The sequence below is a fragment of the Fukomys damarensis genome, unplaced genomic scaffold (genome assembly GCF_012274545.1).
Source record: "Fukomys damarensis isolate Sample0158 unplaced genomic scaffold, DMR_v1.0_HiC HiC_scaffold_24, whole genome shotgun sequence".
Taxonomy (NCBI): domain Eukaryota; kingdom Metazoa; phylum Chordata; class Mammalia; order Rodentia; family Bathyergidae; genus Fukomys; species Fukomys damarensis.
This window is the reverse complement of record NW_022900936.1, coordinates 43,028,417-43,054,426: the sequence shown is the minus strand read 5'-3', so window position 1 is coordinate 43,054,426 and position 26,010 is coordinate 43,028,417. Positions and strand designations below refer to the sequence as shown.

The following is a 26,010-nucleotide window of genomic DNA, read 5'->3' as shown; positions in this document are numbered from 1 at the left end:
TCAGAGGTATGAAAATGATGCCCTTTAAATATTTTGTCCCCAGAAAAAGGAGATCAAATGAGTATATTTACTATTTATGGGACAAAAACAGGAGAGACCAAGTCCAAAGAATTTAAGTCTTGTAGACCTAGATAGTCACTTGGGCAGAAAATTAGTGCAGGTTGCGGACTATAGATGTAGACATTCAAGGTGATGGTGGCACGAAGAAATAACCATAGACAACGAGGATGCAACATCATAAAGGCTCACAGCTGAAACACAGCTCACTCGCAACATAGACACTTGCTACATCACAGCCTGAGAGCCAGTGGGGACCTACACATTTACATGAAAGCTTCAAGGATGGAGGGGAGGCTAGAAGAATCCTACATGGATGGGTTAAAGTGGAAATACTGATACAAATTCTGAAATGTTTCAGAAAAATTAGAATGGGATGAGTTAGGGTTTCTTGGGGCTCACAAGAGAAATTACATGTCTAGAATATTTCAATAATGAATTTGGGAATTAGAAATGTATCTGCTTTCCCGGAGCTTTTTCTGCACATAATATTCACCTCTTTCTAATTACTTCTATGATAATTATAATAGTGTACTTTCAATCCTATTAAACTCCTTCTTCCAAATATATTTGCCATAAATTTGATGTTCACAGTAGTAAGTGAGGTTGTGGGTTGAAATTTTTTTCTTTTAAATTACCTGGAAGGCTGTTGTCAACCAGTTAAAATGAGCTAGTTCAAAATATTTATGCGAGAGTCATTTGTATTTCTAACTGTCGCTTTGCTGTTAAATTTGAAGCTATTTCTCACATGGACTAAGGCCAGGAACAGGGCCACATATTAAGTTGTTCCTCCAATCACTTCAAATTTGGTGTTTTTATTATTTTTTGTTAATATTTGGTATAGATTATTCCTTTAATAGATATTCCTATGTATATGTTGCTTCTTAATATGAATGCATTATGTTACACCGATGTATTTACATACAATTTATGCAATTTCCCTGTGTGGTTTTGTGTGGAAATATTGGCTCCTCCTAAACAATTAAGCTATTGTAGATGTTGTTTGTTTAAAATTTCTTGAGATTAACATTTTAGTCAGGATTTTATGCAAGGCACTTTTTACTTCCTTATTTCTCAGGCTATATATGAAAGGATTTAATGAGGGAACTACTATTGTAAACAAAATAGCAGCTGGTATATCTTCATCACCTTCTTCAAGCAAATTTGGTCTAATGTACATGAAGAAAAGAGATCCGTAGAATAATGAAACAGATAAAAAGTGGGATGCACAGGTTGAAAAGGCCCTGAGCCTTCCTTCTTTAGATTTCATTCTGAAAATAGTAAGAAGAATATAGAGATAAGATATTAAGACACTACTTATCGTGAAGACTTGAATTGATCCTGAAAAGACAAATAGTACCAGTTCATTGATGTAAGGGTCAATACAGGAGAGTCTGTACAAAGGCAAAATATCACAGTAAAAGTGGTTGATGTGATTAGATCCACAGAAAGCTAGCCTAAACAGAAGTCCTATATGAATCATGGAGTGCAAGTTTCCAGCTATGAAGGCCCCTGTTGTCATCTGAATGCAGAGCCTCTTTGACATCTTGGTGTGGTAATGCAATGGGCTGCAGATGGCCATGTAGCGGTCATAGGCCATTGCTGCCAGAAGAAAGCATTCTGCAGTTTCAACAGTGGAAAGAACATAAAATTGTAGCATACATTCATAGAGCGAAATCTTTCTGTCTTCAGAAAAGAAGTTCTCTAACATCTTGGGAGTAATAGCGCAGGCACAGCAAGAATCTATAAGAGCCAGGTTACCTAGGAAGATGTACATTGGTGTGTGAAGACTCTCTTCTTTTGAAATCAATATCACCAGACCGACATTTCCTACCATCGTGATCAGATAGATGACAAAGAACACCACAAACAGAAGGGTCTTCAGGTCTGTGTGATCTCCCAATCCTGTGAGGATAAACTCAGTTTTCATGGTATAATTTTGTCCCATCATTCCTGCCATCTATGAAAAAATTGAGAAACAATTTGCTAGTTTATAACACACTTCTAACACTGTTGAGCTCTCCTTGATCCAAATTAAAAGAGCATCTTCTATAACATTTCCCCATGTGACCTGGACATTGTTGCAACACCAGTCTGGAACAGAATCCATTCTTCCATTCTATCACCAATTTGCCTGTTTAATGAATATTTCCCCAGCACATTTTTATGTTAAATTTCAGATTTAAGGGATATAGGTTGCTTTTGAGTTCCTGAGAGAAATACTCAAAGCAAAAATCCTCGTTCATTTGAGTTAGGTAAAGCTGATTAATATGTTCTGTGTCAACAATTGGAATCAGTGTTCCCAAATAAATTCAAACTGTATATGTTGTGATTGAGAATGCTATTTAAAGGTGAGCATAATGGCAAACACTTATAAGCATAGCAGCCTGGAAGTCTGTGGCAAGAGGATCCAGGTAGGCTAGGGAATTTAGTGACTTAGCAAGACTGTGTCAAAAATTAAAAAGGCCTGGAAATCTAACTTAATGGAGGTCCTTCAGCAGTCAATACCCTGTAGCAGTAGAATTATGTACAAAAAGGTAGAAACAACATAAATATATCTATTTCATTTTCCTATTTCATGTACCAATACACACGATTTTGGAAAAGCCTGACACTTGAAACATGAACACTTTAATTCTTGGGTCTTGAAAAGAAATAAATGTATCTAGCAGATGAAAGGATAAAGTGATTATATATACATATTTGTACACATATATGTGCTTTCACTTACACACGGTATCTGAAGTAGTCTAAATTATGAGATCAGAATATGAAACGTTGATTTTTGAGGGGATTTGGAATGGTGATCCATGGTTTAATGAATATGGTAGTGGATTTCAGTCTGGGAAGATAGAAACATTTCTGGAGATGGACAGTTGCGATGCTGGTATAACAATCCAAATATATCCTATGATATTGAACTATAAAGCTGAAAATCTAAAAGGATACATTATATGTTATGTGTATTCCAGCAGAGTAAGAAATTTTTAAAAGACTATTTTCATTCATGTTTTCTTTGTAATTTAGTACCTCTAATGTTACTGGAGAATGCAGATAAAATACACATTAGGGAAAAGTCAGCTATTTAGAAAATACTGTATTAGACACTGGTTGGGAGTGGTTCGGAATGTGATCTGGATGGAAGAGGGGAGGAAAGAGAGAGAGGAAGAGAAAACGAATTTTGAAGCGGTTATTTTGAAAACCTTCCACATTATTAGAATATGTGCATAAGTAAATTTAGGTGCTATTAAAAGATTTCTCATAAATCCTAAGAGTTAAAAATAGATAAGTTCCTACATGTGTGTCTAATATCATGGATAAAATCAACTGTTTAACAGAAGTTAGGGGATTTTTGGCAATAGTAGAAAATTTCCCTACTTTTATGTCTGAAGATCTTGTACAAAATCAGTATGAATTATTACTAGAAAACAGGTAAATGGCTGAAGCAGAACCCCTCCAAAGAAGTACAATATTTTGATAAACTAAAAATTTGACTTCATTAATATTCAGAAAAATAGAATTCAAAATGCCTATATGAATATATTTATTTCACTCATCAAAATAATTGGTTTTTTTTTAAATAAATACTTGCTGCTCTCTATGATACAGCAAAATGGAAATCTGATGGCCCTACTGGTTCTCATATACATCGGTGGAAACACTGGAAATGACTTGGTAATAAAGTCAGGAAAATTAAACGTTTACTTTTTTTGGCTAATAATGACTTTATTTCTTTAACTAGAAACTAGAATCGTTCCCAAAATAACTGAGAGTTTGAAAGACAAGTTGGACATAACAGTCTTAATGTATTCTGTTGTTACTATAAAACTGCTCTTACTTTTAGGAAAGTTAATTTCCTCTTGATTTCATGTGTGGTACAAATGAATGACAGTTATTTGTCAGTGCTTATTTATAATAAGCTTCAGAGTAAAGGGAAGATTTCAAGTATGATAAAAGGAGAAAAACTGGAACTGTAGGGATCAAATGTGAATAACTCAGAGACTGATGTGTTGGGGGTTAGTACCATCTAGCAAAATATAAACTAAATTTTTTTTCTTACCTGATTTCCCTGTTTTTAGAGGCAGCTTGTTTGCTTGAGTCCAACAATAAACTTTATATTCTTTTGTTTTTGTTTTGTTTTTGTTTTTTTGTTACCTGGGATTGAAATTGTGTCTTTTCCTTTGCAAGGCACGAATCAGAATCACTGAGCTAAAGCCCAGGCCCTAAAGTTTATATTCTTGATCATGTAGGAGAGTATTTTTTCAAAGAGGTTAATTTCAATATTCATATCACTGGTGGAGTGGCTTAGATATTTAAAATAATTCTAAGGGGATTTACTTGGCATTGGCCTCAGAACACAGCCTTGGAGACCAAATCTCCTGAACGTGGAAGCCGTAATAATTGAAGTAATAATATCTGTCCTTTGAGACATATAGAATAAGGTACATGCTTGTTTCTCAAGAAATTGTAAGGGCCATGTTTTTACTTAGTTGAATTTAGATCATTCTTTCTACAGTGTGTGTATAATGTACTGTGTGAGAAGGAAAAATTTTTACTGGAATGCTCAGCAAAGGTTTACAGAGAAAGTGGAGGCTGAGTTTGTTGGCTGCTTCAAACGGAAGAAAGTATGCTCTGAGTAGATGTTTGAAAATTCTCATTTATTCCCTCCATTTCTAAATCGAAATACAACTTTTAGAATCTTTCTTTGAAGTTATAATATCCTTGATCTTCTTCTTACTTAATAGAATTTTTTTTCTTTCTGAATCCAGCAGCAACTTCTTAAAACTTCCTTTTCTTCAAAATACTTTCTTATTTAGTCCTTTCTCATCATTCATGGTGTCATGACACGGCAGTGGCCATCACTGTCAAGTCTCAATTTGGTTAGTTACCATTAGATTTCCATAAGTTATGGCTTAGGTCTCAAATGATTGCAAAAAAGTCTCATGTGTTCAGAAGTGGGGATTTGGGAAGGTAATTAGATCATGGGGCACTAACTTCATGGCTGAATGTGTGATTAGGTGATAGGGGCCTTGTTGGAAGAGGTAGGTCAACATGGGCCAGCCTTGGGAGGGCATTTTGTGTCTCCAATTCCTTCTTTTCCTCCTGGCGGCCTTGCTCTCACTCTGCCCCCCAACTATTATAAAGTGAGCTAATTCTGCATTGGAGTCAACCAATGATGGACAGAAACCCGTGAAAATCTGATCCAAAATAAACCTTTCCTTTAAATTGCTTATGTCGAGTATTTTTTCCCAATGACAGAAAGTCAATTAATATACCATCACTAGTATAATTATAAACAGACACGGTTTTCTTTGGCCCACACTTTTGGAGGCTTCATTCAATGACTAATTTTTTCTGTTGTTTTATTGGAAGGCAAAAATTCATATTGGGAGCATATAGCAGTGAAAAACCATGGCTAGGATTTTGCAGTAAAAGAGAGGATGAGAAAAAGGGCTGGGCCTCCACCCTTCTTCTTCAGAGCATGCCCCACTGAGCTGTAGAACACACCTCTTAAAGATTCTAGCACTTCCAAATTGACTTATTTTAGGGACTACGCCTTTTCACGGTGTGATCATCAGTTGTGGTATGTCAACTCGAGCAAGAACGACATTAGCCAAGTGCTGGTTGTTTCTGTGGATGAGTGGCATGTAGGTCACAAATGAGGAGGTAAGATGCGGAAGTGGGTGAAACCAAAAATAAGCTTATAGCCTGGACAGAAAATATAGGGAAGAAGTAAATCTTTCCTCTTTTGGTTGGGGGAGTGACTGAGCTCAGGTCTTCACCATTGTCTTGGGCATTGGTCTCCAGTGTAGATTCTTTGGGCTTCTAACAGACTCACTGCATTGACTACAATTAGCTTCCAGGTCTTGGACCTTTGACTGCTACTGCATCCTCTAGCTCTCCTGTGCACAGACAGCCATTATGGATTCTTCTGCCTCTGCTTTCTGAGACAGCCAGTGGGATCATTCTGCTTTCAATCCTGTAAGCCTCCCTAATAAATACTTGGTATAATGATAACAGTTTAAAGTCTCAATTTTGTTCTAGTGAAGCCTAATACAAATACATTGGCTTATGGGAGACATTGAGGTCCCAAACTATATGAATTACATCAATATTCCTCCTTCTTCATCATTTTAACTCATTTATCTTCTTGTACTATCCCTAAAACAAGCACTTCTATTCTTGATTCTTTGAATAGTTGTTTTCTCTTTTCATTTTGGCCTTTTGCCTTATCAACATTCCTTCACCAGGTCCCTTTACCCATCCTAATTCTGCTCTTCCATGGATGACCATTTGAAAAAAATGATGAAAAAAGTGGAAGAAATAAACTATTTTATAATCATGGTTGGAAACTTCAATGCTTTGCTTCTGAAAATACAGAAAATTAGACAGAAGATAACCAGGAAACTCAAATTTTGAATGACCATCTATGTTTTCTGACTATAATGGAATAAAATTAGAAATTAAAATTAGAAAATTAGTAGAAAAAATGAGAAACTCACAAATATGTGGAAATCTAACAAAACACTCCTAAATGATCATTGGTTCAAAGAAGAAGAAATCATGTAAGAAGGTTGATACACTCCCAGAAAAAAAGCAAGTGAAAGTTCCGCTTACCATATGAGATGCAGGAAAAATTGTGTTGATTGAGGCAATTTACCATTTTTAGATGGCCTATGTACTAAAGAGAAAACCTGAAAAAAATAAAAGATGAACATTCCATTAAAAAAATAAGAGCAAAGTAAACTCAAGAAAGAATGAGAATAAAACGACTATTAAAGTGGCAGAATTAAAAAGCACCAGGGGAAATTGATAAACCCCAAAATTGACTCATAAGACTGATGACTTATCAGGAATACAAAGAAAAAAAAAGAGATAAGGTTTTTTTTTTTTTTTTTAACAAATTGAGGAATGAAAGAGGGGACATTATTCTTGATCTTTCAGAAATAAAGCAGATGACAGGAAATACTGTGAATAAGTGCTTGCTGGAAAACTGAAAAAACTATGAAATGGACAAAAATGTCAATATACCGATAATAGATAAAAGGAATTCAAGACAATATAAATAAATGGCAAGATGTATGTATCCATGGAACAGGAGGTTCAATATTGCTAAAGGACAATATATCCCAAACTAACTTACTGACTCAGTGTCACCCCTCTGAAAAAGTCAGGTTGCTCCTTTATGGCAATTAACAATCTAATCCTATAATTCACAGGGATTCACAGTAGCCTAAACACTCTTGAGTTAAAGGAACAAAATTGAGAGATTCATACTTTCTGAACATTCCAAAAACCTATAATCATCAATAAAGTCTGACAGGAGCAGTACAAGGTCCTGAGTTTGATCCTCAGTAAAAAACAAAACACACACACAGAAAAAAAAAGAAGAAAAAGGTATCAGAATAGATATTATGACATATAATGATATTCTACATGGAATTGTCTAAAAAGAATAATAAAGCATGTAAACCTCAATAAAGTATAAACTTTTGGAATCTAACAATAAATATATCAGGATTGGGTTTCTAATTTTCACAAAGGTGATGTATCAATATTAAATGCCAATAATCTATGGAAATGGTTTGTGTCGAGTGGGAATGCATTATACCTTAATTTTCTACATATCTGAGACTGTTGTAAAAATTTTAAAGCATATTTGAAGAAATAAACACACTGGTGAAACTCTTCTTTTTGAATAAAATAGTATAATAATTGGAAAAAATGCACCACTTCTCTTACCTCCTAATATAATATTTGAGTCTAGGAAGGATTGTCAATGGATATTTTCAATGCTACTTGGAAATTACTGATGAACAGGAATTTAACTTAGTAGTGTCTCATCCTGTGGACTCAATTTTAATCAGCAAAGAAGTTCTCTCACCATGGAAAGATGTATGGATCACTGCCTAATAAAGTGATGAACCTGAGCATCTGCTCTCACTATGATGTTTAGAAGTCTATGAGGATGAAGAGAGACACAGCACACCTACTATTGCCAATGTTATCTAACACGAATCTGTTTGTAAGGAATCATTACAAAGATATATACTTTACAGATATTTTATGAAACACTTGGTCAAAAATTTAAACATAAATGTTAATAAAGGAGAAAAGAAAAAAGCCCTCCTCTAGTGGATGGGAAGCAAAAAGCAATTATAAATACAGGTAAATTATGGCCAGTAATTGAATACTACATAAAAAATTAATCACTCTAAGAGACAATTTCAGTATCATTCACAAAAGTTGAATAGGAATTTGTAGAAAAGGATACATTACCAGAGACCTCTGCAGGGGTCCTGGTCTACCACAATCTAGTACAATACCCATGAGTGAGGAAAGTGGGGATTAAGAGAAGTACACAGACAGAGCCTTGAGACACATTGAGTCTTGGCCTGATCAAAGTTCCTCTAAGCAGCAAAGACAAAGAACTCCCAGGACATTCAGTGTTTATTCATTACAAATGTGGGACGGGGGAAGCTGGGTAGGACTTGGCACACCTACCGATAAGAAATATCAGGCAGGCAGGACAGTAGAATGAGGGCACAAGCATATCCTTGCTGAAGAGAACAAAGGTTTATTTCAGAGGTCACAAATTTAGTGGGAGTCAGTTGATCTTGACTGGGTGTGAACTCAGCCAAGCTCTGCTACTTCCAATGTAACACAGCCAAGTTATACAGAGGCAAAAAGCTTGTGCTGCTATAGCCAGCTAATCCTGGGCAGAGGTGTCTTCTACATGCAGTGACTTTTAAGTGATGCTCAATTTCATGAGTAAAATGATTATATGACTGTCCAGAATTTTTTTGTTGTTTTGACATATTTATTAAAGTATTATTAGCATGTCATGACATCAACTGTGTGTGTACATACAATGGGTAGTTAATGCATATGAAGAGTCTAGATTGTTCAACCAAATTTTTGTCTGCTTCTAAATCTTCTCAAAATCTGCACTACTCCCTTTCTTGTAAAATTCAGTGTTAGTAACAATTTCTATAGAGTAAGATATTTAAGAATCTTGACTTTCAATACCTGATCAGCTTTGAGGGCAGTGATTGATCCCCTCAGTCAGTGGATCGCCTTGGCATGCCCTCTTCTGATACAGCCAGAATTCTCCCTTGGTTCCGGTGTCAAAGATGAGGTAGCTGAGTATGTCAGGGGAGGTTTCTGCATCTTCTCATAAATTCCACTGATCCTCAGATCTGTTTTTTTTCCAGTACCATGCTGTTTTGATCCAGTAGCTTTGTAGTAGAGAGTTACACTAAACTTGCTGGAAGAGGAGTTAGGTAGAAGTCTTGAAGATATGGCATAGGAAAAGACTTTATGAAAACATCCTCAATAGCACAGGAACTAGCACAGAGAATCAACAACTGGGATTTCATCCTTTAAAAAAAGTTTCTGAACTGCAGGAGAAATCACAAGCAGAACTAAGACACAACCACCAATGTGGGGAAAACTTTTCACCAGCTGCTCCTCCGCAAAGGGTCCCCTTTCTGGGATATATAAAGCACTAGAAAAACTCACACCTCTCAAATATAAAGACCCAATTCAAACTTGGGCTTGTGAAATGAACAGGTATTTCTCATACAAAGAAGTAAAAGCAGCAAATAAACATATGAAAAAATGGTCAACATCACTGGTCATTGAAGAGATGCAGATGAAAACACCCCTCAGATTCCACCTCACCCCAGAAAGAATGGCTGTTATCAAGATTAACCAATAACTGAAGTAGGTGGGGGTGTGGGGAGAAAGGAACCCTTCTCCATTGTTGGTGGGAGTGCAGAGTGGTGCACCCACTGTGGAAATCAATTTGGGGTTACCTCAAACAACTAGGACTGAAGTCTCATTTGACGCAGCTATTCCCCTGCTGGGTATCTGTCCAAAAGCATTAAAAGATTATACCACAGTGATATACGCTCACCCATGTTTATAGTGGCACGGACTGTAAGAGCTAAACTTTGGAAACAGCCCAATTGCCCATCAACTGGAGAATAGATAAGGAAGACGTGTTTTTGTTTTGTTTTGATTTGTTTTTATAAAATGGATTACTACTCAGCGACGAAGTACTAGAAACCAGAGATATTTCTAGCTAAGTGGATGCATATTGAGGCCATACTCTTAAGTGAAATTATTAAGACGTGTGTACATACCAAATAGTTTCACTGGTGTGAAAAACTAAAAGTGTGAATAAGGATCAAAAAAGAGAAAAAAGGGAAGAAAAAGTATACAAAAAGGAAAAATATGAAAAGCATATCTCTGTAAACAGGGAAGGTTGGAGGGGGTGAATGGAAAGGCTAGGAATGGAGAAAAAATGAGAACCAAATAAGTCATGTAATGGTACAAGATATCAATGTTGCATAAAACTGTACTGTATATCTAAAGTGTACCAATAAACTTAATTAAAACAAAAAAGAATTCTCCCTAGGCTCAGTGTCTCCTGTTAGTAGTTTTCATCTATTTACCTCTCTACTTCTTATAGAAATATGGTGCCTATTTTTGGATTGAATCTATAAATTTGGGGAGTATGATATTATTGAGTTCTTTATGAATTGTAGTTATGACACCCATGTCTGTAGCAGCACAGTTTGTACTAGCTAAATCTTGGACACAGCTGAAAATCTCATCAACCAATGAATGGATAAAGACAAACTGGAAACAAATGTTTTTAAATGAGTTGGGGAAGAGGGATTAAAGGGAGGAGAAATGAAAAAACCAAGAATCAAGATATTTCATGTATAGGTACAAATTTCATGTGATGAATGTGATCAATACGTATTCCTAAAATTAAAAAATTTGCAAGATCACGAAATACAAGGATTGTGTGAGGATCCATCATAGACAAGAGGCTAAAGAGACTTGATGAGTAAATGCAATGTATGAAGAGGAACAGGGACATTCCAGGACAAGGCCACACACCACCAGGTCCCACAGTAGACTTTGTTCAGCAGAGCAGATCAGAGTGAGAACAAAGAAGGGATGGTCCTTTTATTGGTTTAGGGTTGGGCTATTGCACATCTGTGAATAAGCGGGCTACTTTTAACCTGTCACAAGCCATGTTGCCTTTTACAGAATTAGCCTTGCAGAAGCTATTTCATTGCTCTAAACAATAGTGGCCTTGGGTTAAGGAAACTTAAAAGATAGTTGCATGGAGGCATGAAGAACCCAGAAAAGGCTGCCCATAATGGCGGCATCAGGTCCCTAACAATGCAGTTTCATATATAAGATTGTGAAATAGAAGTTTATTAGGTACAAAATATGTAAATTTTAATAAAATTTGACTCAGGACATTAAAATGCATTAATATTGACTCAATATAAAAGGAATCATGACAGTGTAAGATAAGACATTAAAATAAGTAGAAATAAATGTGTGATGTATTAGAAGTTTCTGTACTGCATTCATAATTTTAAAATTAGTTAAAGGTGATGATTTTTAGAAAATTTTATTGAGTTTACGGGTACATTTTAGGTATACAGTACAGTTACATTCATTATTGGGGTTTTGTACCTTCACATGACAGTTGGTCTTGGTTCTCATTTTATCCTCTTGTCCCTGCCCTCCCTTTACCCCCCATTTACAAACACTTTATTTTCATTTTCTCATATTTTTTCCCTTATTACCTTTCCCCTATGCTTCCAACTTTCCCTACACCTTTATCCATTTTCTTCTTATTTCACAATGTCTGTTATCTCCTTAGGATCTTCTGTACTATTATAGTTTTTCACACCAGAGAAAATATTCGGTATTCATAAATGTGTGACTTATTTATTTCACTTAGGAGCATGTCCTCCATATGTATGCATTTCCCTATGAATGCCTTTAATTTCTCATTCTTTATGGCTGAATAGTATTCCTTTGTATAGAATATCTTCTTTATCCACTTTCCCACTGATGGGCAAATGGGCTGTTTCCAAATTTTATCAATTACAAACTGTCCCGCTATAAACATAGGTGTGCATGAATCACTGTGGTATGATTCCTTAATTCTTTTGGAAAGATACTCAGCACAGGGATGGCTGGGTCAAATGGAATCTCTAGTCCCAGTTCTTTGAGGTATCTCCATCTTGATTTCCATATCAATTACAAACTGTCCCGCTATAAACATAGGTGTGCATGAATCACTGTGGTATGATTCCTTAATTCTTTTGGAAAGATACTCAGCACAGGGATGGCTGGGTCAAATGGAATCTCTAGTCCCAGTTCTTTGAGGTATCTCCATATTGATTTCCATAATGGTTGCTCCAGTCTGCGATCACACCAACAATGGAGGAGGGTTCCTTTCTCCCCACAACCCCGCTAGCATTTGTTATTGTTTGATTTCTTAATAGCAGCCCTTCTTTGTGGGGTGAGGTGGAATCTCACTGTTGTTTACATCTGCATCTCTCGAGTGACCAGTGATGTGGAACTTTTTTATATATTTACTTGCTGCTTTTACTTCTTTGTTTGAGAAATGTCTGTTCATTTCAGATGCCCATTCTTGAAATGGGTCTTTATATTTGGGGGCCTGATTGTTTCGAGTTCTTTATATATTCTAGATAATATTCCCTTGTCTGAAGAGCAGCTGGTAAAAATGTTTTTCCACTTTGTAGGTTGTCTCTTAGTTCTGTTTATGGTTTCTTTTGCAGCGCAGAAGTTTTTTTTAATATGATGCGATCCCAGTTGTTGATACCTTCTGCTAGCTCCTGTGCTACTGAGCATTTGTTCATAAGTCTTTTCCTACGCCCATGTCTTCAAGAGTTCTGCCTAACTTATCTTCCAGCCAGTTTAGTGTTTCAGTTTTAATATTTAGATCTTTAATCCACTTGAATTTTACTTTAGTGCATGGTGAGCAATAAGGGTCTAATTTTAATCTTTGGCAGGTTGAGATCCAGTTTTTCCAACACCATTTATTAAAGAGGCTATCTTTCCTCTAGTGGGGATGGTGAGCTCCTTTGCCAAAGATGAGGGAGCTGAGTTCATCTGGATTTGTTTTTGTGTCTTCCAATCTGTTCCACTGATTCTCAGATCTTTTTTTTTGCCAGCAGTATGCTGTTTTTATCACAGTGTCTTTGTAGTATAGTTTTAATTGGAACTCATTATACCCGCTGCCATGTGTCTTGTTGCCTAGGATGGCTTTTGCTATTCTAGTTTTCTTATGGTTGTAAATGAATTTTGGGGCTCTTTTTTCTAGTTCTTTGAAACATAGTGTTGGAATTTCAATTGGCATTGCATTGAATCTGTACAGCATTTTTGTAGTATGACCATTTTCACTATGCTGATTCTTCCTACCCAGTATCAGGGGATAGCTTTCCATGTTCTTATATCCTCTTTGATCTCATTTTTCAGAGTGCTGTAGTTTTCAGTTTAGAGGTCTTTTGCTTCATTTGTTAGATTGATTCCTAGACACTTCATTATTTTGGATGCTATTGTGAAAGGAATTGTTTCCCTAATTTCTCTCTCAGTGAGTCTGTTATTGGTGTACAAGTAGACTCTTAATTTTTGGCAGTTGAACTTGTATCCAGCTACTCTGCTGAAAATATCAATTAAGTCTAGAAGTCTTTTTGTGGAGCTTTTTTGTGTCTTCAACAAAGAGTATCATATCATCAGCAAATAATGACATTTTAGCTTCTTTCTTTCCTATCTTTACTGCTTTAATTTCTTTCTCTGGTCTCATTGCTATGGCTAATTTTTCCAGAACTATGTCAAATAGGATTGGTGATAGTGGGCATCCTTGTCTTGTTTCAGATTTTAACATGATGTTTTTCAGTTTTTGGCCTTTGAATATGATGTTCGCTGTTGGTTTTTCATACAAAGCCTTTTAAATGGAGATACAGACCATCTATTCCATTTTTTTTTTGCAGGGTTCTTGTCTTGAATGGGCATTGAATTTTGTTAAATGCTATTTCTGCATCTATCAAGAGGATCATATGATTTTTGTCCTTGGCTCTCTTAATATAGTATATTACATTTATTGATTTACATATGTTGAACCATCCTTGCATCCCTGGAATAAATCCATCATTTTCAGGATGTATGATCTTCTTGATGCTCCTCCGTATTCTCTTTGGTAATATCTTATTACAGATTTTTACATCTATATTCATTAAGGAGATTGGTCTGTAGTTCTCTTTTTTAGTGTGTCTTTCCCTGGTTTGGAAATCAAAGTGATACTTGCTTCCAGGAATGAGTTAGGAAGTATTGCTTCCCTTTCAATTTCACTGAAAACTTTGAAGAGTAAAGGCAGTAGTTCTTCTCTAAATGCCCTGTAAATTTCAACATTGAATCCATCAGGACTTTGGCTTTTCTTGATGGTAAACTTTTAATTACATTTTCAATTTCATTGATTGTAATGCAGGTGTTGAAAATGTTTTTATCTTCTTCGTTCAAGTTTGGTAATTCATAAGTATCTAGAAATTTGTCCATTTCTTCTGTGTTTTCCATTTTGTTAGAGTACAGGTTCTCAAAGTAGGTATTGATTATCCTCTGTATTTCTGTTGGATCTGTTGTGACTTCACTTTTTCATTCCTAATTGCATGGATCTGAGCCCTTCCTTTCCTTTTTTTGATAAGGTTAGTTAAGGGTTTATCAATTTCATTTATTCTTTCAAAAATCCAACTCTTGAGTTCTTTTATTTTCTGCATTGTTTTCTTAGTTTCCATTGCATTGATATCTCCTCTTATCTCTATGATTTCCTCTCTCATTTGAGCTTTGGGTTTTTCTTGCTCTTGTTTTTGTAGGAGTCTAACATTCATCATTAGGTTTTTTATTTGAGCTTGCTCTGTTTTCCTAGTGTGGACATTCAGTGCTATGAATTTCCACATAGAGCTGCTTTCATTGTGTCCCATCGATTCCTGTATGTTGTGTTGGCATTTTCATTTATTTGTAAAAACTGTCTGATTTCTTCCTTAATTTCCTCTGTGATCCATCAATTGTTCAGGAGAGTATTGTATACTTTCCATGTGTTTGTTTAGTTCCTACAGTTTCTTGTGCTATTGATTTCCCTGTGATCCAGTAATCTACATGGAATAACGTCTATTCTTTTACATTTATTCAGACCTGTCTGTGGGATAGTATGTGGTCTGTCTTGGAGAACGACCCATGTGAGCCAAAAAGAATGTTTATTCTGATTTTGTGGGGTGAAATACTCTATAGATGTCTATTAAGTCCATGTGTTCAAAAGCTTGTTTTAGTTTTAGCATTTCATTGTTGATTTTTTGCCTAGATGATCTGTCTATTTGTGTAAGTGGGGTATTTAGATCCCCCACTACAATTTATTAATGCTTATTTGGTTTTTCCTATTTTTTAATATTTGTTTTATATAGTTGGGGCATTAATATTTGGTGCATATATGTTTAGATTGTGAGCTCTTCCTCAACTGTTCCCTTTACAAGGATGTAGTGGCCTTCTTTGTCTCTTTTAATCAGTGTTGGTTTTAAATGTACTTTTTCTGTGATTAAGATTGCTACCCCTGATTTTCTCTGGGCCCCTTTGTGTGGAGAATTGTTTTCCAACCTTTCACTTTCAGTCTGTGGGCTTCTATTTGCACTAGATGTGTTTCTTGTATACACTATATTGTTGGATTTTGCTTCTTAATGCATTCTGCCAGTCTGTTTCTCTTGTTTGGTGAATTGAGCCCATTGACATTGATGGTGATAACTGATATATCCTGACTTATTATTGTCATGTTATTGTCCTTTTGTTGACTCTTTTCACTTTTCCCCCCTCTCCAAGTGAAGTAACTAAAACACACACATTGAGTATTACATGGTTTCTCCCATATGAAAAACTCAATATATGCTGTTTTTCTTTCATACTTGTGCATTTAAATGATATACTGCTTTTATTTCTATATTTAAGATTTTTAACATTTTTTTCCTCATTAACTCCTGAATATCTCCTTCTTTTGGTAATTCTGTGAACATACAAATACTTTACATTGGAGTTGGTGTAGGTTTTTAGTATTCCTAATGATTAATACAAATGCAATATTATGAAGATAAAATATTTATTTGGTTTAATATATATATTAATTATATATATTAATTATACTGTCATATATGTTGAACACATAAGCAAACTCCATCAAACGTAAAATCTGTAAAGTTTTCATCATGAATAGCATAATTTTCATTATAAATGCATAAATCACCTATGTACAAATTCTCTATTTCAGAGAATGTGAGAGTAATAAATGACAAACATTAAACATGCAAATTCTCTTGATTAGAGAATATTCTGTATAGGTACATATTCAAACACAGTGAATTTCAAGAACTAAAGTCGAGTTGATGATCAAATTTAAAAATATGATTTTATTCTCCTATTTGTTGTTAAGAAAACATTAATTAATTATTTAAGTAAGTAAGAGATGTAGCAGATCGTATCCAGTGTCTGTTCATATTAGGTAATTATTTTATCACTGTTGCCCAGGGAAAAGTTTATATTTGAAAACATGAAATTAGCTCAAGATAATAATAGTAGGATTTAAGATTCAATCAATTTGCTAATAAAATTAAGTAGAGGTTACCTTTATATTTTTACTTTTTACTCATAGCATTTGTTAAATTTGTACAAAATTGCAACTAATTGCACCTGATATCAATAAATAATCATTGAGTTCAATTCTGATGGATTGTAGCTACTCTGACATTGATAGATGACAGTGAACAGGATAAAACGAAGTGTCTTCTGGTCTCAGAGATCTGTGACTCCTATGAGAATGAATTCTGTGACTGAGGAGTGATTTTCCTCATTCATCTCTGCCTTGTTTGTTGATATAAGAATTATGAAGTTATAAGATACTAATTAAGATGATAGTTTTGCTTTGCTTCCATAGTTTCTTTTCATATCAGTTTCTCTTTCAATCATGCTATGCAGTCTCTGGAATATATAACTATGTGTCTTATATAGATAGATATGTATATGTATATTATTGTATATATATATTGTATATTGTGTATGTATATATATATATATATATGCATGTATCATTTAAAAGGTCATCATCTATGACCTCAAATTCTGACTCTCAAAATCACAAGATTCTATTGATAATTTAAGGGAAATGTTTCAGGTGGATGAAAGTTATCTGTATTTATTTGTGCAAGGTTACAATAACATGTAGGTTACACATATTTACCTATTGCTCCAAAATTATTTTGTGTCAGCATTTGTAGATCTGTAAGATAAATTTAAAATCAACTTTCCTGTAAACAAATGTTTATTTATAAATATAAATGGGAAAGCATTTTATATATCCTGGTAACAGAGCAGATATTTTAATAAAGCACATTACTAATATGTTAAATTTGTACATTCAGGTTTACACAAAACCAACAAAAATCTAATGAAGGGAATATCTGTTCATTTCTAAAGAAAGTTAACTTGAAAAGCTAAATAAAGAAAGCCTACAGGTTGTCACGTGTTTCAAACATTTCCCAATATCTCAGCAATTATCATGAATACTGGGTCACTCACTGCATTCCCATTGACTATTTTCTCAAACTTTTTGATTCTTCCTCTTTTTTATTAAGTACAGTTTCATGCAGTGCTACTTAATATAGTACACTTAATGCTCCAGAAGACATAGATCTCATGTCCTGAACTGTGGGATGCTATCTTCTATGCCAGCATAATCCACAATTTCTCATCTGCAGCTTAGTTTTGTTTTCTTTTCTCACAGGTGGTGAACAATCTCCTTATTATTGTATATCATACTTGAGATAGCTTGTTAACTACTTCTGTGAAAGGAGCTCAAAATGCTATGGAGAATGATGAAATTATTTATCGTCTTCCTTGCAACCCACTGAGCTGGGATTTGTAATTTTGGATTTATGGCTTTGTTTTTAGCGTTCTACTAATGAACCCTAGGAATCTGCTTGGATACTTACAGTGACACTGTTAATTTTTAAGGAGTCTCTACAGTAAAATCATTCAAAATAGTCATATTAAGCAATAGGTATCTTTCATACAAACTGACTCCTGTTATTTTTCTGAGGAAAACACTATTAAAGAGAATAAAATCAGGCTTGTCTTTTTACTTCAGACTTTAATTTATAAAGAAAAATGCCCTTTAAGTTTTAAAGAATTTTTTATTTGAAATTTTATTTGGCTTAAATGGCTATTTCCTTTTATTAATTAATAACTTTTTGGGACATAGAGATGGACAACTCATCTATAAATTCTATGGTCAAAATGTGTTAGGATTTCTATAATCAAACATCAAAACAAAACCAGTAATTTATTTCGTCTAAAATAGTAAGTAGAAACCATACAATTAGCTAAATTAGAAAGAAAACTGTCAGTGTACACCCCTGAAATATTTTACAAACATTCTTAAATCTTACATATGTGAGTTGAGATTCTTCCTTATAATCAGGATATCTGATGAACTCTTACATTTCAGCATTGTTTCCCAAGTTAGTTCCCTATGCCATTCAATTTGAGATGAGGTAGAGAGGTAAAGATACTGATAAACTTTATAAACAATAAAAATGAAAATAATCCAGCAAAGTCAATATTTATGATTGCCAAAATTAAAAGAAAAAATAAGTTAGAATGATTCTCTTACCTAGATTTCACTAAGAGAAGCTTTTTGAAAATGTACTCTGCTTTGTTGTGAAGGTCCCAATGTATAGGAATATATGTACCTTGCTTCCTGAGTATTTGTGATTAAAAGAATGAAAATTCAGAATCTACTGGTACATCTTTGTAAATAATTATGTGTCTTTCATTTTGACCTTTTCTGTCAAACCATAAGGCGATTTCTCTGCACTAATATCAGTGTAATCAAAGCAGCACAGTATTTTGAAAGAACAAACATATAGGTGAAGGGAACACAGTAGAGGGGTCTGACTAGGACCATGAAATATAGTCAACAGATCCTTGACAATAGAGATGTAGGAATTAAAGGCCTAAAGCATGGCCTTTCTACAAATGGTGCTGGAAGAATTGGATGTCTACATGCTAAAAATGTGAACCTAGATGCCCACTTTACTAATTTCACAAACATTAACTCAAATTGGATCATAGGTCTGAATGTACAATTAATAAATAAAATTTTCTGAAGAGAACGTAGGAGAAAATTCAGGCAGTCTTTGGTGTGGTGAAGAGGAAACTAAGAAGAATATTAAGTATGCAGTGTAGAAATCTCAATGCAGTATGAAATCGGTACCTAAATATTTATCAATATCGGGTTGCTAATTTTTAACAAAAACATCAGTCTAATGGAAAAATATCAATATTACACAGAAATGAGGATGTAATATATGGGATTCCTTCATACTTTATAATCATCCATAAATCTAAGACCATTCTAAATTTTATTAAAAATTTATTGAAACCAAAAAGCTTATTGTTGTAAAAGTCCTCCTTTTTTTAAATTGGTACATTTTAGGCATACAATACAGTTACATTCATCATTGGATCTTGTTCCTTTACATAACGTATCTTGATTCTTATATGTTCCCTTTTCCTCTGGCCTCCCTTCACCACCTCCACCCTTCCCTATTTACAAAACTTTGTGCCCATTTTTTTATTTTTCCCTTCTTTCCTTTCCCCTACCCTACCCACTTCCCCCACATCTTTAGACCTTTCCTTCCTGTTATGCAATATCAATTATACATTTTGATCCCTATTTACACCTTTAGTTCCCGACACCAGAGAAACCAGAAGATATTTACACATGTATGTCCTATTAATTTCACAGAAGAGTAAACTTCCTGTTTTTAAAATGAAGTCAGATAGCATTTTGAAAAAAAATCCCCATTTCCTGCTCCATGTGTAATATTTAATTCAAATTTAATTTTGAATCAGGCAGGATTGCCAGTGACTTAAAATTAACTGATAATGGGAACATTCACAAAGTAGCAGGCCATTCTTCCGATTACATTGAATTCAGCACAGAAACATGTGCTTTTTACCACTGGAGAAAACTCCCTAAGCAAATTATGAAACTGAGCATCTCCAGTAACAAGACAAAATGACAGCTTCAGTCTCTATGAGGTACAAAGACATAGAACATCTACTATTGCCATACTATTTGGTCATGAAGAAACATCAAAAAATTATACCATGAAGGATGTTTTACAAAACATCGGCCAATAAGTTATTGATGATTAATAAAATTAAGAAAAATTTTAGGTATATGCACACATATTTGAAGAATATTCTTTAGTGTATAACTATTGTTTGTGTCACCTCTTTTTCTATCTACTATACCACTGCTGGTGCCATCGACAATATTTACATATTTTCTGAATGGATGAATTAATCGTATCTGCAAAAAGAGCTTCCTCTTTTAAAAATAAATGAAAATTAACCCTTATGTAGATAAATATTTATTTAAATAAAGGAATTAAGAATATTTTAATTTTATAAATATTACTCAAGTTAGTATCAGTCCCTCCTTCTTTTGAACTTTTATTAGTACATATTTGCAGTACGTAATGATTACATTGACTCTAGGGATTTCTACATGTACATAACGTGTTTCATTTCCCTTCTTTTCCCCTCCCCTCCATTCCTTTTTAATTTTTCTAGCATCAGATTCACTTATTTATCTTATAAGACCTCATAAAGGAAATTATCATGTATGCACATTGAAAACCAGATACACTGACTATTTGTGGTGGCACATGCCTGTTATCTCAGCACTCGGGAGGCTGAGGCAGAAGGATCACTGTGAGTTCGAGACCAGCCTGGGCTACATAGTGAGTTCCAGGTCAGTCTGAACTACATAGTGAGCATCTGTCTCAACACCCCACCCCCAGGAAAAAGAAAACCAGATACAATATCTCAATTTTAAGGTTTTGAAAGACACAGTAGACGTTATGTTACATCCAGGGGTAGGATGAAGTTTTTTATTTCCTCTGATACAAAAACAATTTCACATCAAAACACCTTTTATCTAACCTGGACACAGTCTTAATAGTCTCACCTAAATTGGTTGAAAACAACATCTGAGTGTTTTCATGCTAAACCGATGGGTTAAAGTTTTACCATTCAGTATAATTGTAAAGAATGGACTTCAGTCTTTATGCTGTGATTCTCTAGTACTTCATGAGCGTCACTGTGCATGAGTAGTTGAAGTCACGCAGTGAGATAGGTTTGTTGATAAAGCAGACCTGAAATGGCAACTTCAGCACACTTTTCCTGGGCTGGAAATAGCAGGAATTGAAGACTAGTACCATCCTAAGAAGCAAGTTGTGTGGAAGGGAAATAAATGGAATGGCGAAAGGTGCATGTGTAGAACAAGTATTCTCAGAGCCACCAATATTTGCACACAGAGATAATTAACAATTCAGCTACACAACAGGAAACAAAGTGATTCAAATGACATTCCAATAGTTAAAATGTAAAAATAAAGTGCTGTCAGCATTAAAACAGCTCCACATGGTTTGAAGTTTCAATCTCTGTATGGTGAAGTAGCACAATATTAACTTATCAGACAACACAGTGATTCACATTTAGAACACGCACCATGACAGTCTTTGTGGTGACAGCACTGTCTGGAGAAGGGAGAAATATCAAAGCCCAAGAATGAATATTCTTTTTTTTTAAAAATTTAATTTGAATTTATTGGTGCATTCTAGGTAGACAGTACAGTTACATTCATTACTGGGATCTTCTACCTTTACATGCCAGGTCTTGGTTCTCAGTTTTTCCCCTTGTCCCCACAATAAACTAACTTTGTGCAGAAATAATTTTCCTTTAAATATTTCTCCCTGCCTTATGCTCGTGTCTGTCATCACTCTATTACTCACTGATGTCTGATACAGCAGACATTACTGAAACTCTGTGTGAAGTGATCTTGTGAAGGATGGCCTAGATTTTATGAAATTGGTGAAGGTGTTGTGAAAAACTGCTTGAACAAAATACATAGCCCCATTGATAAGCAAGACCAAGTAGAGTTAGTGTGGTTAAAACATAAATGAAAAGGGCTGGGGATTCAGCTCACTGGTTCCACCACCAGTCTTGCAAGCACAAGTACCTGAGTTTTACCCCTGTTATCCCCCGCAAAAGTATAGAAATATATATACACTAATTATATACACACATATAGCAGAGGGGTAAAATATGAAAATAGTCAATAGAGAAGACTTTCTAGAAAATGAAGTAAGTAGGGCTGTTTCTAAAATTCAAGGATTATTTGGACATTTTTCATATAACTGACCTGTCACATTTGGTGTTTTTGCTCTCCTTCCTTGAAATTAAAAGTTAAATGTTGCATAGTTGTCATACTGTAACCTGGGAAATAATTCCCAGGACGTGACACTTGATTCATCTTTCTAAAATTAGCACACATTTCTGATCACAGTATTTCATTCGATATGAGACAAAATGTTTATTTCTATTTATGTTAGTTTTAAAAAGCAAAGAACTAACCAACCCTTCTTTACTCTACCCACTATAAAATGCCAGTCAAAATTTTACAAGGATTTTTTTCATGTCATCTGTGTTTTTCCTCCTATGACCAGGGAGTAATCCCCAGATGAAGCTTGTTTATAATTTTATTTGCCCAATCACCACTTCTCCCCTTTCAGAATGTAGCAAGAGTAGTTCAGGTATATTGCTAATTTAAAATAGAGACCAGAGTAGTTCAACAATGCCAGCACAGATTATCTGGAAATAAGAAGTGAGCCGGGACAAACAGAACATCAGAGGTGAAGAACTGTGTGCTGAGACCTGGCTGTGTAACTTTAACTCTCTTGGGTCATACTGAGGCTGAAACGGGATGACACTCAAAGACCCAGGGTAACGTGGAGCAATACAAACAAAAAGGAACTTAAGGACGGACCTATGAAAGCAAACTCCTGCATTATACCATTCCTTTATGGCATCAGAGGTATGAAAATGATGCCCTTTAAATATTTTCTCCCCAGAAAAAGGAGATCAAATGAGTATATTTACTATTTATGGGACAAAAACAGGAGAGACCAAGTCCAAAGAATTTAAGTCTTGTAGACCTAGATAGTCACTTGGGCAGAAAATTAGTGCAGGTTGCGGACTATAGATGTAGACATTCAAGGTGATGGTGGCACGAAGAAATAACCATAGACAACGAGGATGCAACATCATAAAGGCTCACAGCTGAAACACAGCTCACTCGCAACATAGACACTTGCTACATCACAGCCTGAGAGCCAGTGGGGACCTACACATTTACATGAAAGCTTCAAGGATGGAGGGGAGGCTAGAAGAATCCTACATGGATGGGTTAAAGTGGAAATACTGATACAAATTCTGAAATGTTTCAGAAAAATTAGAATGGGATGAGTTAGGGTTTCTTGGGGCTCACAAGAGAAATTACATGTCTAGAATATTTCAATAATGAATTTGGGAATTAGAAATGTATCTGCTTTCCCGGAGCTTTTTCTGCACATAATATTCACCTCTTTCTAATTACTTCTATGATAATTATAATAGTGTACTTTCAATCCTATCAAACTCCTTCTTCCAAATATACTTGCCATAAATTTGATGCTCACAGTAGTAAGTGAGGCTATGGGTTAAAATTTATTTCCTTTAGTTTACCTGGAAGGCTGTTGTCAACCAGTTAAAATGAGCTAGTTCAAAATATTTATGCGAGAGTCATTTGTATTTCTAACTGTCGCTTTGCTGTTAAATTTGAAGCTATTTCTCACATGGACTAAGGCCAGGAACAGGGCCACATATTAAGTTGTTCCTCCAATCACTTCAAATTTGGTGTTTTTATTATTTTTTGTTAATATTTGGTATAGATTATTCCTTTAATAGATATTCCTATGTATATGTTGCTTCTTAATATGAATGCATTATGTTACACCGATGTATTTACATACAATTTATGCAATTTCCCTGTGTGGTTTTGTGTGGAAATATTGGCTCCTCCTAAACAATTAAGCTATTGTAGATGTTGTTTGTTTAAAATTTCTTGAGATTAACATTTTAGTCAGGATTTTATGCAAGGCACTTTTTACTTCCTTATTTCTCAGGCTATATATGAAAGGATTTAATGAGGGAACTACTATTGTAAACAAAATAGCAGCTGGTATATCTTCATCACCTTCTTCAAGCAAATTTGGTCTAATGTACATGAAGAAAAGAGATCCGTAGAATAATGAAACAGATAAAAAGTGGGATGCACAGGTTGAAAAGGCCCTGAGCCTTCCTTCTTTAGATTTCATTCTGAAAATAGTAAGAAGAATATAGAGATAAGATATTAAGACACTACTTATCGTGAAGACTTGAATTGATCCTGAAAAGACAAATAGTACCAGTTCATTGATGTAAGGGTCAATACAGGAGAGTCTGTACAAAGGCAAAATATCACAGTAAAAGTGGTTGATGTGATTAGACCCACAGAAAGCTAGCCTAAACAGAAGTCCTATATGAATCATGGAGTGCAGGTTTCCAGCTATGAAGGCCCCTGTTGTCATCTGAATGCAGAGCCTCTTTGACATCTTGGTGTGGTAATGCAGTGGGCTGCAGATGGCCACGTAGCGGTCATAGGCCATTGCTGCCAGAAGAAAGCATTCTGCAGTTTCAACGGTGCAAAGAAAATAAAACTGTGCCATACATTCGTAGAGCGAAATCCTTCTGTCTTCAGAAAAAAAGTTCTCTAAAATCTTGGGAGTAATAGTGCAGGCACAGCAAGAATCTATAAGAGCCAGGTTACCTAGGAAGATGTACATTGGTGTGTGAAGACTCTCTTCTTTTGAAATCAATATCACCAGACCAATATTTCCTACCATCGTGATCAGATAGATGACAAAGAACACCACAAACAGAAGGGTCTTCAGGTCTGTGTGATCTCCAAATCCTGTGAGCATAAACTCAGTTTTCATGGTATGATTTTGTCCCATTATTCCTGCCATCTATGAAAAAATTGAGAAACAATTTGCTAGTTTATAACACACTTTTAACATTCGTGAGCTCAAGTTCTCCTTGATTTAAATGTAGAAGAACAGCTTCTATAACATTTCCCCATGTGACCTGAACATTGTTGCAAGTCCAGTCTGGAGCAGAATCCATTTTTTTATTCCATCACCTATTTGCCTGTCTAGTGAATATTTTCCCAGCACATTTTCATGTTAAATTTCAACTTTGAGGGATACAGGTTGCTTTTGAGCTTTGGAAAGAAATGTTCAAAGTAAAACCTCATAAAGTTAAGCTGCTTTATATTTTCAGTGTCATTAACTAGAATTAGTGTTTCCATATGATTTTAATGACTTTATGTTGTGATTTAGACTGATTTAGATTGCTGTCTAAAGGTGGTAATATTGGCCCACATGTGTAATCATAGCAGTCCTCTGAGACTGCAGTACCATCACAGGGTGTAGGCTAGGCAATTTAGTGACTTAGCAATACTTGATTGTATAAAAAAATAAATACAAATTTAAAAGATATGTATTGGGACTATATCTCTGTGTGGAGCCTCTGCCTCCATTAACAAATGAAAAGTTTAAACACTACTGTTGCCCATCAACTTTTACAATATACCCAATAGCCAAAAGGTAGAAAAAAATCCAAATACCCCGATCAATGAATAAACTCATGTACATATTTTATATGCATATAATTATAATGGAATATTAATTTTAAAAAGGAGTGAAATTTTGACACACTGATCACCAATGAAAGTTTATTCTGAATGAAATTAGGTAGACACAAAGAATCTTTGTCGTTAGCTTTTACTTCCATGAGTTATCTAATGTATTCTTATTTATAGAACTAGAATAAGAAATATTGATTGTTGAGAGGGTTTGAATGGACAGTATGTTTTTCAATTCATGAAGATCAGAAATATTTCTGGAGATGGGCCATTGTAATGATTGTACAAAAATACAAATTTACTCCATGACATCAAATTATACGTCTAAATATGTCTGAAATGTTATGTATGTTCTAGCAGAATAAGAAAAATTTAAAAGACTATTTTTTCAGCTTTAATTGAGTTTATTGGTACATTTTGGGGATACAGTACAGTTACATTCA

The 26,010-nt window shown here is 34.8% G+C and overlaps 2 protein-coding genes across 2 annotated transcripts; both read right to left on the bottom strand.

Annotated features, from left to right (window-relative positions):
• Positions 1–1,039: 1,039 nt before the first annotated feature.
• On the bottom strand, positions 1,040–2,008 carry LOC104876560 (olfactory receptor 5K1-like). The gene has a single exon (XM_010644672.1). The coding sequence runs from the start codon at positions 2,006–2,008 to the stop codon at positions 1,040–1,042; it is 969 nt and encodes a 322-aa protein (XP_010642974.1).
• A 13,302-nt stretch (positions 2,009–15,310) lies between these two features.
• Positions 15,311–24,878, bottom strand: LOC104876568 (olfactory receptor 5K1-like; the record flags this gene model as incomplete). The annotated part of the gene is made up of 2 exons (XM_010644683.2): positions 23,959–24,878; positions 15,311–15,329 (listed from the first exon to the last, which is right to left on the bottom strand). Coding segments are annotated over exons 1-2 (939 nt in total), but the record flags the coding sequence as incomplete, so codon positions are not given.
• Positions 24,879–26,010: the final 1,132 nt, after the last annotated feature.

What these genes read in the sequence shown, in the direction of transcription:
- LOC104876560 (XM_010644672.1), bottom strand. Translation starts at nt 2,008, where the DNA reads ATGATGGGACAAAATTATACCATGAAAACTGAGTTTATCCTCACAGGA.